Raw genomic sequence first — 12,897 nt, 5'->3', positions numbered from 1 at the left:
TAAAAGGGATCCGTATTCATTTTTCTCAGGCCCGCGACCTGGGATTTCACAAGATAAGGAGTAATGCTTGGCTTGACTGACCTAAGAACTACCTCTGAAAATGCATTTGAACTCATCGTTTGAAATGTCAGTTTGGAACTAAGTAGTCCGAGTATAGCATTCTTCTTTCTATTTGGGGCCTTGAACTCAAGAGTTAAGGCACCGAGCAAAACGAAATCCACGGTTCCGGTGTCGGAAAGAGCGTCACAGATCGCTTTCCAGGAACAAAAGTCACCCCCTTGCCTAATTAATATCACTTGACAATAGTGTTGAGGGTGGGGACGATAATAGTATCACGGTATCCCTGCATACGGTCAGAATTGTGCTATTTAATTGGTGCTGGACCTTTGTTCAATGACATTGAGCAAGATTGACCTTTCCTTTGCAAGGAGATATTTTATTGCCCTTCTGTTTATTGTTTCGAACTACTGAGAGAGAAGAGTCACAGAAGGAAATCCAGACGAGATTCGTATCGTATTACCAGACTAACTCATTGATAGAGCAGATCGTTTCCAGGAATGCCTGAAAAGACAAATAAGGCATAATCTATGATCTTAAAAATAATGTTTTTTTTCCATTACTGTAGGCAGGGCTGGCCTAAGAGGTTTGTCAGCTTTGGGGAATCCATTATTTTGCACCCCAGACTTGGCAAGAAGGTTGGGGATGGGGCGGGGGGGGGATGGTTGCCGTGGAGGATTGAGGGGAGGGCAGAGGCGGAGGAGAACAAGTTCAATAACAGAAACCACTAGTTCTACTGTCCAGGAGAATATGTTAGAGGTCCAGGGAGTTGTGTGCTTAAAATCTCTCCTTCCCCAAGACTGGAACTGTAAAATTCCAACTCGTCCCTCCTCATCAATGGTATATATTGAGCACCTTGAGTGTGAAGCACTGTCCTAAGCACTTGGGTGAGAACTGCAGAAACCAAACACATGCTCCCTGCCCTCCAGAAGCTTACAGGCTAATCGGGAAGTCAGGTACAAGTGGTTTATTATTATTATTGCATATGCTAAGCACTTATTATGCATCAAGCACTGTTCTAAATGTGGGACTTAATATAAGGTAATCAGATCAGATACAGTTTCTGTCCCACATGATGCTCCAGAGTCTAATAGAAGTGACATCGAATCCCCATGTTATGGATGAGGAAACTGAGGGCCAGAAAATAATATTGATAATAATTTTGGTATTCTTTAAGCACTCACTTTGTGCCAGGCACTGTACTACTACTACTAATTATAATGTTGGTATTTATTAAGCACTTACTGTGTACTGAGCACTGTTCTAAGTGCTGGGGTAGATACAGGGTAATCAGGTCCCACGGGGGGCTCACAGTCTTAATCCCCATTTTCCAGATGAGTAACTGAGGCACAGAGAAGTTAAGTGACTTGCCCAAAGTCACACGGCTGACAAGTGGCAGAGCCAGGATTAGAACCCATGACCTCTGACTCCTAAGCCCGTGCTCTTTCCACCGAGCCACGGTGCTTCTCTAAGCACTGGGGTGGAGACAAGCAAATCAGATTGGACAGTCTCTGTCCCACGAGGGGCTCCCAGTCCCAGTCCCCATTTTACAGATGAGGTAGCTGAGGCCCAGCAAAGTGAAGTAACTTGACCAAGGTCACAGAGCAGACAAGCCGGGGAGCGGGGATTAGAACCCGTGACCTTCTGAGTCCCAGGCAGGGGCTCTATCCACTAGACCATGCTGTAGAAAAGTTAAGTGACTTGTCCAAGGTCCCACAGGAAGGCAAGTGGCAGAGCTGGGATTAGAACCCAGGTCTGCTGACTCTCAGGCCCTTCTCTTTCCGATAGGCCATAGTGCTTTTATTGACAAGCAGTGAGAAAAAAAGATTGGACAAGAGTGGTGCCAATATTTATATCATCGGCCAGGGGGGGAAGGAGGGGAATACTGTGGAGGGGGAATGTCTGTTACATTGTACTCTTCCAAGCACTTAGTACAGTGCTCAGTAAATACCACTGAATGACTAAATGGGTTAATGAGAGACCCCAGAGTTACCTGTGAAGCTGTCCCTCGTGGCGAGAGACAAGACTGAGGAAACGTAGCCCACAGAAATGATCTTCCCAACCCTAAAACTAACTCTGTGTCAACTTGGCTGCCGGAGGGCCCAGAGTAGCGTTTTCGACTCTTCTCCGTTTTGTTTATGAGGGACAAAGTCGGCTACATTGATTGCCACTTTGACCTCATTTAAAACCCAAATCCTGACTCGGGATTCACTGGAAAGTCACGTGATGAGTTAGGCGCCTTCCAAGAGGCCATAAATATTCTCATGAAGAGAGTTTGGAAACCCGGGGATTGAAAGGCACTGTGTGGTCTTGGCTGCCGCTGCACCCCCTAAATTCAGTACGAACGAGGAGCCCGCACATGCAATGCATCCTGATCTCTTCTTTCTGATTGCTTTTTCAGGGGTAATTTTTCCCCCCGGGGTCTTTAGCATGGAAGTGCATCAAAAGGATAAAAAAGACAATGAAAAAAAGAATATCCTTAAAACACATTGAGCCCCAGGGCTGTGCCCTTGAGTTAACTGTCCATTGCAGATCATTAATTAGCATGTTTCTCCCCACTTCTGCTCGGAAAGGAAGAGTTTATGGATGGGAGAAGGAGGAGAAGGAAGGGAAACCCTCAGCCCTGGGATTTTTCTAGAATCCTGCCTCAAGAGGCATCTTCCTCCAACAAGACTTTCTCAATTAATTAATTCCCAGCATCCTAAATCATATAAACCCATCAGCCATTTCTAGCACTTTAGATGCTTATGTACTCCCATCTTCAGGACTTATGAATGTATGCTTATTCAAAAGTCTAGTCAATGATATATTTTGATTACTCTCCGTGTAAATTCTCTTACGACTATCCCAATTACGCGAGTGTAAACTCCTTGTGAATTTGTCACTTTTTACAAATTTGTATGGCTAATTTAAAGGCCAGATGCTGTTCTGTTAAGAGTTTGGGCGAGTTACTTAACTTCCCTGTGCCTCAGTTACTTATCTGGAAAATGGGGATTAAGACTGTGAGCCCCCTTGGGACCTGATTACCCTGTATCTACCCCGGCGCTTAGAACAGTGCTCGGTACACAGTAAGTGCTTAACAGTTGAGTTGTTAAGAGTTGGGGTAGGTACAAGAGAATCGTGTTGGTCACGGTCCCATCCCACAGGGGGCTCACAGTCTTAATCCCCATTTCACAGATGAGGGAACTGAGGCACAGAGAAGGGAAATGATTTGCCCAAGGTCACACGGCAGACAAGTGGTAGACCCGGAACTAGAACCCAGGTCCTTCTGACTCCCAGGCCCATGCTCTATCCACTAGGTCAGGCTGCTCATTTTGAACTTTCTAAGCACCTAGTGCACTTAAGCGTTCAATATAGTGCTCTGCACATAGTAAGCACTCAATAAATACTACTGAAATACTATTGAATGTTTGCAACCAATGTATGCTCAGTAAATGCTATTTTTGCTGCTACCAGTAGGCCGGGGTGATAACGTATGGGGTGTAGGGGGGTGGGGGTCTGTGCCTCGTTCCCACTTCAGATACACTCCCCATCGCTCCCTGGTTAGTACCTGTTGTAGACGTCAGGGCTGGAGAGGTTTTAGAGTAGTCCTGCTTTGATTTGCTCAAAGGACAAGGATGATAATACCCTAAGGTTTTGGAGAGAGTGTGCATGTACAGTGCTGTCTTGCCTGAAGCTGACACAGCCAACATTCATTCAGTCGTATTTATTGAGCACTTACTATGTGCAGAGCACTGTACTATGCGCTTGGAATTCGGCAACAGATAGAGACAATCCCTGCCCAATGATGGGCTTGCAGTCTAAACATTGAGATTTGACCATGGTGGGGGGAAAAAAGTTCACTCTCTTCTACACTGAACAGACCTAAAGAAAGGAGAGGACTTCACCCACCCTGATTGGTGAAGGAACTGGAAAAAGTGACCCCAAACCAAGATAGTCACACCCAAAGAACGCAGCCTGCCAAAGCAGTTGGGCTTCCAGCCTGGATAGACTAACATTAGTGGTACAATTGGGCCGATAAGGTAAACTGGGGGTAAACGTTCCATCCGAAACAGGCATACCACAAGGACTGTAGTGGTTTGATTTTTGTTAGCGTCAGGATTTACTGACCACTGGGATAGTTTTCTGTCAACATTTACATTTAGGATCATGACATTTTGATCTTCCCTGAAAATAAATACCAGCATCGGGGTATTACTATCATTCCAAATTGAGACAGAAAGACAGTGTGTTTCTGTGGAACAACCCTAATCCTGGAAGTCAGCAGACCTGGGTTCTAATCCCGGCTCCACCATTCGCCTGCTCTGCGGCACTGGGCGAGCCACTTAAATGATCGGTGCCTCGGTTTCTTCAGCTTTAAAATACGGATTAATCACCTGTTCTCCCTCCCCATAGATGATGAGACTCATTTGGGATAGGAACCGTATCTGATCTGCATCTATTGTATCTACCCATCACTTAGAGTGCTTGGCACATATTAAGCACTCCCTCTCCCTCCCCCCTGGGATTCGAGAAGCAGCGTGGCTCAGTGGAAAGAGCGCGGGCTTGGGAGTCAGAGGTCACGGGTTCTAATCCCGGCTCCGCCACTAGTCAGCTGTGTGACCTTGGGCAAGTCACTTCACTTCTCTGTGTCTGTTACCTCATCTGTCAAATGGGGATTAAAAGTATGAGCCTCACATGGGACAACCTGATCACCTTGTATCCCCCAGCGCTTAGAACAGTGCTTTGCACAGAGTAAGCGCTTAACAGATACCACAATTTATTTTTATTTCCTTAAGTGCATACTCTGTGCCAGGCTAGACACAATCGATGTCCCACAGTATTAATTTCCATTTTACAGATAAAGTAACCGAGGTCACTTAACACTTCATCTGACCTGATTAACTTGTATCTTTCCCAGTACTTTAAACAGGGCATAGAACATAGTAAGTACTCTACAAATACCATAAATGACAGTAGTGTACTCTCCTTGAGGGCGGGCGTCCTGACTATGATGACGTACTCTTCCAAGGTCGTAGTACGGTGCTCTGCACCCAAAGAGTGCTCAATAAATGCTATTGGCCGATTTAACCCAAACCACTGCTAAAGTTATTTGATTAGGACATGGAAGATTAACCCCTGCAAGGAACCACCACAAGCTTCGATTCCTGCAGTTACTGTGGTAGCTGTGAGTCAGCAGTTTCCCCCCAAGTAGTAATTCTTTTACTTTGCCTTATTCAGCCACCAGATCCTGCCTGGGATCACAAAAAACCAGCAAGACAAGCCAAGAAAAAAAGGGGTGGAGGGAGTCTAAGGGATCTATGCAGTCCTGGGGGATCAGTACTACCTATCTCTAACGTTTCTTTATATCTGGTTCCTCTACTGTCCCACAGGGTTCTGGATGCCCACATTTAGTCTCAGAGAGATTATTATTATTATAGTGCTTTGCACACACTAAGCGCTCAAAAAATGATTGAATGGATATAATTATTATTATTATCCATATGGAGCTCCCAGTCCAAGTAGGAGCAAGACAGGTGTTGAATCCTCATCTTGAAGGTGAGGGAATTGAGAGGCACAGAGAAGTGAAGGGATTTGCCCAAGGTCATACAGCGGACAATGGGCAAAATTTAAATTAGAACCCAGGCCCTCTGACTCCCAGGCCTGGGCTCTTTCCTCTGTGCTTTATTGCTTCTCGGAGATCAGAGCCCTGACATTTGGTGATGGCAGTGCTGGAGTTACCTGATAAAGTCCTATAATTCCCAAACTTCTTTCTTAGTGAACTATTAAGGCACCAGACTACAGGAAAAATAGAAGGATTTAAATTGATAACAACTTGGCGGGGGGGGGGGAGCTTTGACTTTTTTATTAATTTAGATAAAACTAGTGCAGATATCTATTGCAGGTATCTAGTGATATCTAGATATCAGAAAGCTATCCCAGATAGTGAGACGCAGCATGTCTTAGTGGAAAGAGCACAGGCTTAGGAGTTGGAGGATGTGGGTTCTAATCCCTGCTCCACCACTTGTCTGCTGTGTGACCTTGGGCAAGCCACTTAGCTTCTCTGTGCCTCAGTTAGCTCATCTGTAAAATGGGGATTGAGACAGTGAGCCCCACATGGGACAACCTGATTACCTTATATCAACCCCAGCACTTAGAAGAGTGCTTGGCACATAGTAAGTGTTTAACAAATACCATAATTGTTATTATCATCATATCTATCAATCTATACAATACATTTAGGGTAGTCTCTCAGAGGACATATCCCATTTTATCTTAATCGGGAAATATTTTGCCAAAGTGAGGAGTTGACTCCCTGTTTCTCTCTACAGTTTTTGGATGGGTTTAGCTGCATATTATAGGGAAAGGTTGATGCTTCTGGCTCCATATCATCAAATGATTAAAAATGACAAAGTTAGATGAATTTCACCGTCTTTACCAAATAGCTTCTATTGCAAGACTTTTATTCCTCCTGTCTTGCAAAATAAATTTGAAAAAGGGCACTTGATATTTGATAAATAATTGAGCACAGCTATGTGTAGGGAATTTATCTTCAAGATGGGGGGGGGGGGGAATCTAGAGGTGAAAAGAATGGGAATACTTACCCTCATCAAGTGCAAATGAAATCCCAACCCCTCTCCGTCGTTATCATGAATTAAATTTAAATGAGATCCCTTTGATATCAAAACCACATATTTGTAGCTGCTTCATCGTTCGGTTTTTTTCCAATGCCAATCATGGAAAGCCAGTGTTTTTGGGTTTTTTTTTTCCAAGATTACACAGGAGAGGAGAAACATGGAAGAAAGAAAACAAAACAGACGGGGAGAACGGGAAAGTCAGGGAAGGGATGTCTTTAAATTGCCTTTCTTGTGTCCCGAGAAGATCCCGAATGTGGATCCCTTATGTCAAAAATCTCCACTTCCCGAGCTGATTTCTGTGAACGCACCCCACCTCGGGAAGGACTGACTTCAGAAAATATGGAGATCGAGTCAATGGAATATGTTCTCAATATCGTGTAGCTTGCCTATCAAAAACTGCGAATCTTAAATGGCTAGAATTCCATCTACATCTTGAAGTAGAAGGGCAGCCACTACTGTCCGTTTTTATATTCTGCATTTTGCATCAGGAATTCATTTGGCCCGATCATCTCGGTCCTAACCCACCCCGCCACCCGAAGTACTGGGAAGGAGAGAAAGTCCGGATCAGTAAGAGAAAAGGGTCCCAGATGCTCGCCCCCCTTCCAGTCTCTCTCTTTCTCATCCTCCCCCTCCCTTCCTCCATTCATATGTATATGCGGTTGGGGGTGAGTTTGTAGAAGAGGGCGGCGGGCAGTGGGTTGGAAGCCAAATCCCCCAGTCCTGAGCCTCCAGGGTTTCGGGGCTTGGCAAAAGCAGAGGAGTTCTCCCTCCCTCCCTCCCTCCCTCCCTCCCTCGCCCGCCCCCAGGGAGCCCAGGGCTCTGCTGCTGCTGATGCCGCCAAGAGGCTTCCCCTGCCTGCCCTGGGGCACAGCGGGCTGGGGGGAGTGGGGGGAGGCAGAGAGGGGGGAGAGAGAAGGGGGGAGAGAGAAGGAGGGAGAGAGGGGGAGACGAGGGAGAGAAGGACAGGGAGACGGGGGAAAAGGGGGGGAGAGGGAGGGAGAAAGGGGGGAGAAGGAGAGGGAGAAAGAGGGGGATACAGAGGGGGAGAAGGACAGGGAGACAGAGGGGGAGAGGGAGGGGGGAGAGGCAGAGAAAGGGGGAATACAGAGGGGGAGAAGGACAGGGAGACGGGGGGAAAGGGAGGGAGAAGGAGGGAGGGAAAAAGAGGGAGAGAGGGGGAGAAGGACAGGAGACAGAGGGGGAGAGGGAGGGGGGAGAAGGAAAGAGGGAGAAGGAGAGGGGGAGACAGAAGGAGGGGGGGAGAAAGAGAGGAGGGGGGGGAGAAGGAGATGGAGAGAGAGGGAGAGACGGCGGGGAGGATAGAGGGAGAAAGGGGGGGCACAGAGCCGGAGAGGGAGAAGGGAGATCAGCAGGGAGAGAGAGAAAGACGGGAAAGGAGGGGGGAGAGGGAAAGGGATGGGAGAAAGAGGGGGAGACAGGGGAAAGAGAGAGGGGCAGGAGGAGAGTAGGAGAGGAAGAGGGAAAGGGATGGGAGAAAGGGGGGAGACGAGGGGAAAGACAGAGGGGGAAAAGGAGGGAAAGAGGGGAGGGAGAGAAAGTGGGGGAGACGGGGGGAAAGACAGAGGGAGAAAAGGAGGGAGGGAGAGAAAGAGGGAAAGGGATGGGAGAAAGAGGGGGAGACGGGGGGAAAGAGAGAGGAAGAAGGAGGGGGAGAGAAGGAAAAGGAGGGAAAGAGAAGAGGGAGGGAGAGAAAGAGGGAAAGGGATGGGAGAAAGAGGAGAGACGGGGGGGGGGAAAGACAGAGGGGCAGAAGGAAAGGGGGAGAGAGAGAAGGGAAAGGAGGGGAAGAGGGGAGGGAGAGAGAGGTGTTCTCCTCTCTGGCAGTCCGCTAGGCAGTCCTCCTCCGGCCGCCGGGTCCCTCCCCTGGGGGAGGGGTTGTGCCTCTGTTTCCCCTCGGTCACGTAGAAGAGGGACTGTCGGGGCTGGGGAGGGGGCTGGGGGCGGGGGCGGAGGAGGGAGCCGGGGCGGTGGGCAGCGGGGACGTGTCGGTGTCTCTGTCCGTGCATCCTCCTCCTCCTCCTCCTCTAGAGCTGGAGCAGAAAGCAGCTGCAGCAGTAGCCAAGGAGGCAGCCTGACTCTCTCTCTCTCTCTCTCTCTCTCTCTCCCCTCCTCCTCCTCCTCCTCCCCCCCCCCCCCCAGCACAGGGTGTCTCCTCTTTTTGCTCCCACCCCCCTCTCCTCCTCCTCCTCCTCCTCCTCCTCCTGTCACCTCCTCTCCCTCCCTGCCTCCTCCTCCCCTCTCCCCTGCTCTTTATGAGAGGGCTGTCGCCCGGACTGGAGGAAAGTGTCCCTTCCCTCCCCTCCGCGCTCTACACTGAGCGGGACGTTGCGCTCGTCTCCCCGGGGGGTTCTCACCCCACCCCCCCGGAGCGGCCCGAGAGTCAGGGTCGGGGGCGCGGATCGCCCCTTCCCGGGGTGGGGGCAGGGGAGGAGAAAAGTTGAGCCCCCTGCGCTAAGCGCTGGGCCCTGCGGGGGAGCGGCTCGGGAGCGGAGGGCCCCGGGGGCGCGGGGTGAGGAGGGGGCTTCGGGACCCCCAGCCCTGCGCCCCGCCGCCGGACGGACCCGCCACGGCCGGACGATGGGCAGGGCCCGGGGTGGCCCCTCGCCCCGCCCGGGCCCCCTCTGGGCTTGGCTGGTCCTGGGCGCGGGGATCCCCGCCATGCTCGCCAGCCCTGGAAACCAAGGTACGGGGGGCCGGGGGCCGGGACTCGGGGGGTTGGGGGGGGGGGCCGGGATGGGGGGCGCTGGGGGACAGGCACTGGGGAGCTGGGGGAGAGGGATGGGGGGGCTGGGGGACAGGGATGGGGGAGCTGGGGGTGAAGGATTGGGGGGCTGGGGGTCAGGGATTGAGGAGCTGGAGGAGAGGGATTGGGGGTCCGGTTTGGGGGACCTGGGGGAGAGGGATTGGGGAGCTTGGGGAGAGGGATTGGGGAGCTGCAGGAGAGGGACTGGGGAGCTGGGGGAGAGAGGGATTGGGGGTCCGGTTTGGGGGACCTGGGGGAGAGGGATTGGGGAGCTTGGGGAGAGGGATTGGGGAGCTGCAGGAGAGGGACTGGGGAGCTGGGGGAGAGAGGGATTGGGGGTCCCGGATTGGGGAGCTGGGGGAGAGGGATTGGGGGACGGGACTGGGGGTCAGGGATTGGGGAGCTGCAGGAGAGGGATTGGGGAGATGGTGGAGCAGGATTGGAGGGCTGGGGGAGAGGGAGTGGGGAGCTGGGGGTCCCGGATTGGAGATCTGGGGGAGCAAGACAGGGGAGCTGGGGGAGCAGGATTGGGGACCCGGCGGTCCGGGATTGGGGGTCCGGGAGGGGCCTCGCTTGGACGGCGGAGCTCTCGCCCCCCGTCCCGGGCATGGGCAGGGTCCTTCGGAAGAACCTTAAGGGCAGCAGCGCGGCTCAGTGGCAAGAGCCCGGGCTTGGGAGTTACGGATCGTGGGTTCTAATCCCGGCTCCGCCGCTTGTCAGCTGTGTGACCTTGGGCGAGTCGCTTAGCTTCTCTGCGCCTCAGTGACCTCATCTGGAAAAGGGGGATTACGACTGTGAGCCTCATGTGGGACAACCCGATGACCTTGTATCTACCCCGGCGCTCAGAACCGTGCTTGGCACCGAGTAAACCCTTCACGGATCCCGTCATTATTATTATTATTATTACCTTGCATCTACCCCGGGGCTTAGAACAGTGCTTGACACAGAGTTAAGCGCTCCACAGTTAACATCATTATTACTCACTACCTTGCATCTCCCCCAGCGCTCAGAACAGTGCTTGGCCCCCAAGTAAGCGCTTCCCAGGTACCATCGTTATTATTACTACCTTGTACCTACCCCAGAGCTTAGAACAGTGCTTGGCCCCCAAGTAAGCGCTTCACAGATACCATCGTTATTATTATCACCTTGCATCTACCCCAGCCCTTGGAACAGTGCTTGGCACCGAGTAAGCGCTTCACAAGCACCATCCTTATTATCATTACGTTGTATCTACCCCAGCGCTTAGAACAGTGCTTGGCACATAGTAAGCGCTTAAGAAATACCAACATTATTATTGCTTTTACTATTTTTATTCGGGGACCGCCTGCCCGGCTCCAGGGCCGAGGGAAGAGCGTGCGTAAAGGAGGGCGCCCGCCGAGGCTGGAGATGATGGGGGGGTCTGCGGGGGGCGACCCGGCTCTTTTGGGGGGTGTCAGGGGAACGGGCAGGAGGAGGGTCCGGGCCCCCCGGGAGGGGTAGGACGGAGAGGAGGATGGGGAGGAGGGGGAGCGGGGGGCCGAGCCAAGAAGTTGGCACCGGTGCCCGTGAATGGAGCAGGCTCTCCGGGGGTCTCTGGGTCTGCGCCGTGCCAGGGGGTGGGCGGGGACGGACCGAGGGGTGACCGGCTGACCACCCGCCCCTTCTCCCGGGGGGAGGTCCTGGGTTCTAATCCCGCCGCCCCCGCCACTCCTCTGCTCGGTGACCTTGGCCGAGTCACTGAACTTCTCTGGCCCACCGTGACCTCGGCTGGGAAATGGGGATGGAGACTGTGAGGGAACCAGCCGATGACCTTGTCTCTGCCCCAGCGCTTAGAACAGTGCTTGGCACATAGTAAGGGCTTAACCGAGACCGTCATCATCATTATCATTCTTATTATTCTCTGTGCCACGGTGAGCTCATCTGGAAAAGGGGGATGGAGACTGTGAGCCCCGCGTGGGACAACCTGATTACCCTTTCTCTACCCCAGACCTTAGAACAGTGCTTGGCACATAGGAAGGGCTTAACCAATACTATCATGATTATTATGCCACAAGGAGCTCATCTGGAAAATGGGGATGGAGACTGTGAGCCCCGCGTGGGACCACCCGATGACCTCGTCTCTATCCCAGCGCTTAGAACAGTGCTGGGCACAGAGTAAGCGCCGAACAGATACCAGCATTTTTCTTATTATTCTCGGTGCCACGGTGACCTCATCTGGAAAATGGGGATGGAGACTGTGAGCCCCAGGAGGGACGGGGACTGCGTCCAACCCGCATAGCTCGCATCCACCCCAGCGCTTAGTACAGTCCCTGGCACGGAGTAAGCGCTTCACAACTACCGTTATTATTATTATTCTCCAGCTCTTTCTGGACCGGGAGGGGGGTTTGGAGACCCTTCCCCTTCGGGCCCGGGAGAGAGGAGGGGAGGGTCCTGCTCCTTTACCCGGGCAGGGGCTGAGGGGTCCCCAGGGCCAGGAGGAGGGCGATGGCCCCGGCTACCTGCATCCCCGGGAGCCGGCCAGGAGCCCTCCAGCAACCCAGCGATCGATCGCATGGATCGAGCGCTTCCTAATCAGGATAATAATAATGATAATAATAATGATGATGCATCTGTTAAGCGCTTATTAGGTGCCAAGCCCCCTTCTGAGCGCTGGGGGGGATACAAGGTTCTCGGGTTGGCCCACGTGGGGGCTCACGGTCTTCCTCCCCATCTCCTAGGTGCTGAGCGCTGCTCTAAGCGCTTGGGTGAGTACGGTGCAACAGAATTAGCAGACGCGTGCCCTGCCCGTTCAAGAGCTCCGAGGGACAAGCGACTCCCCCTTCTCCTCCCGTGTCCACACACCCACAAACACACTCACACACCCCTGCACCCCCCAAGCGCCTGTTCCAAAGCAGCGGGCGCACACGCACCACTCATGCACAACCGTGCCCGCACACACGTACACGGGCCTCGCGCCCGCACGTGCAGGCGTGTACACACTTCTCCCCGCAAGCCCCTGCACGCACATGCATGCACAGCCAACACACGTGCGCCCCTACACACTCTCCCCCCCCCCACACCAAACCACACGGCCCAGTGGCCGCAAGTCCCCCCTCACCCCGCAGATTCCCAAGCTACTCCGTCTTGCCTCTGCCCACCTCATCCGGGCCAAACGGAAGGATGCAGAAGTTGCCCGGTGGCCCAAGGCGACGGGTCTGGGGCAGGATGGTTTTGAGGCTCTTTGTGTCGTCTCCGTCTCCTGGCCGGGGATGGAGCCCCCCAAATTCCCGTTTGGGTGCTGGCCAGGAAGGGCAGGGGGCGGGGGACCGGCCTGATGCTCTGGGGGTGTGTGTGGAAGGACATTAAGAAGATTCCCTAAGGAATACCATCCACCCCCTTCCTCCCCTCCTTGTCCGTTCGTCAGCCGGGCCTTTTGGGGTCGGGGGGGCAGGAGGATCCTCGCAAATTCTCCTATTCCCAATGGTGGGATTTGGGATCCCT

At 52.7% G+C, this 12,897-nt stretch overlaps 1 protein-coding gene across 9 annotated transcripts in view; it reads left to right on the top strand.

The window, feature by feature from the left end:
* Nucleotides 1-8,907: 8,907 nt before the first annotated feature.
* EPHA5 (EPH receptor A5) overlaps nucleotides 8,908-12,897 on the top strand; it is a 329,023-nt gene continuing 325,033 nt past the window's right edge. For 4 of the 9 annotated variants that reach the window (XM_029073602.2, XM_029073601.2, XM_029073599.2 and 1 more), the window contains exon 1: nucleotides 8,909-9,378. In XM_029073602.2, coding sequence (XP_028929435.1) covers nucleotides 9,273-9,378 — 106 coding nt within the window. In that variant the 5' untranslated portion in view covers nucleotides 8,909-9,272. Of the gene's footprint in view, nucleotides 9,379-12,897 lie in introns of all 9 variants that reach the window. The other 5 variants (XM_029073598.2, XM_029073603.2, XM_029073604.2 and 2 more) reach the window with 5 other exon arrangements.

Source organism: Ornithorhynchus anatinus, chromosome 10 (assembly GCF_004115215.2).
Source record: "Ornithorhynchus anatinus isolate Pmale09 chromosome 10, mOrnAna1.pri.v4, whole genome shotgun sequence".
Classification (NCBI taxonomy): Eukaryota; Metazoa; Chordata; class Mammalia; order Monotremata; family Ornithorhynchidae; genus Ornithorhynchus; species Ornithorhynchus anatinus.
The sequence above is the reverse complement of the archived record's forward strand: the minus strand, read 5'-3'. Positions and strand labels throughout refer to the sequence as shown.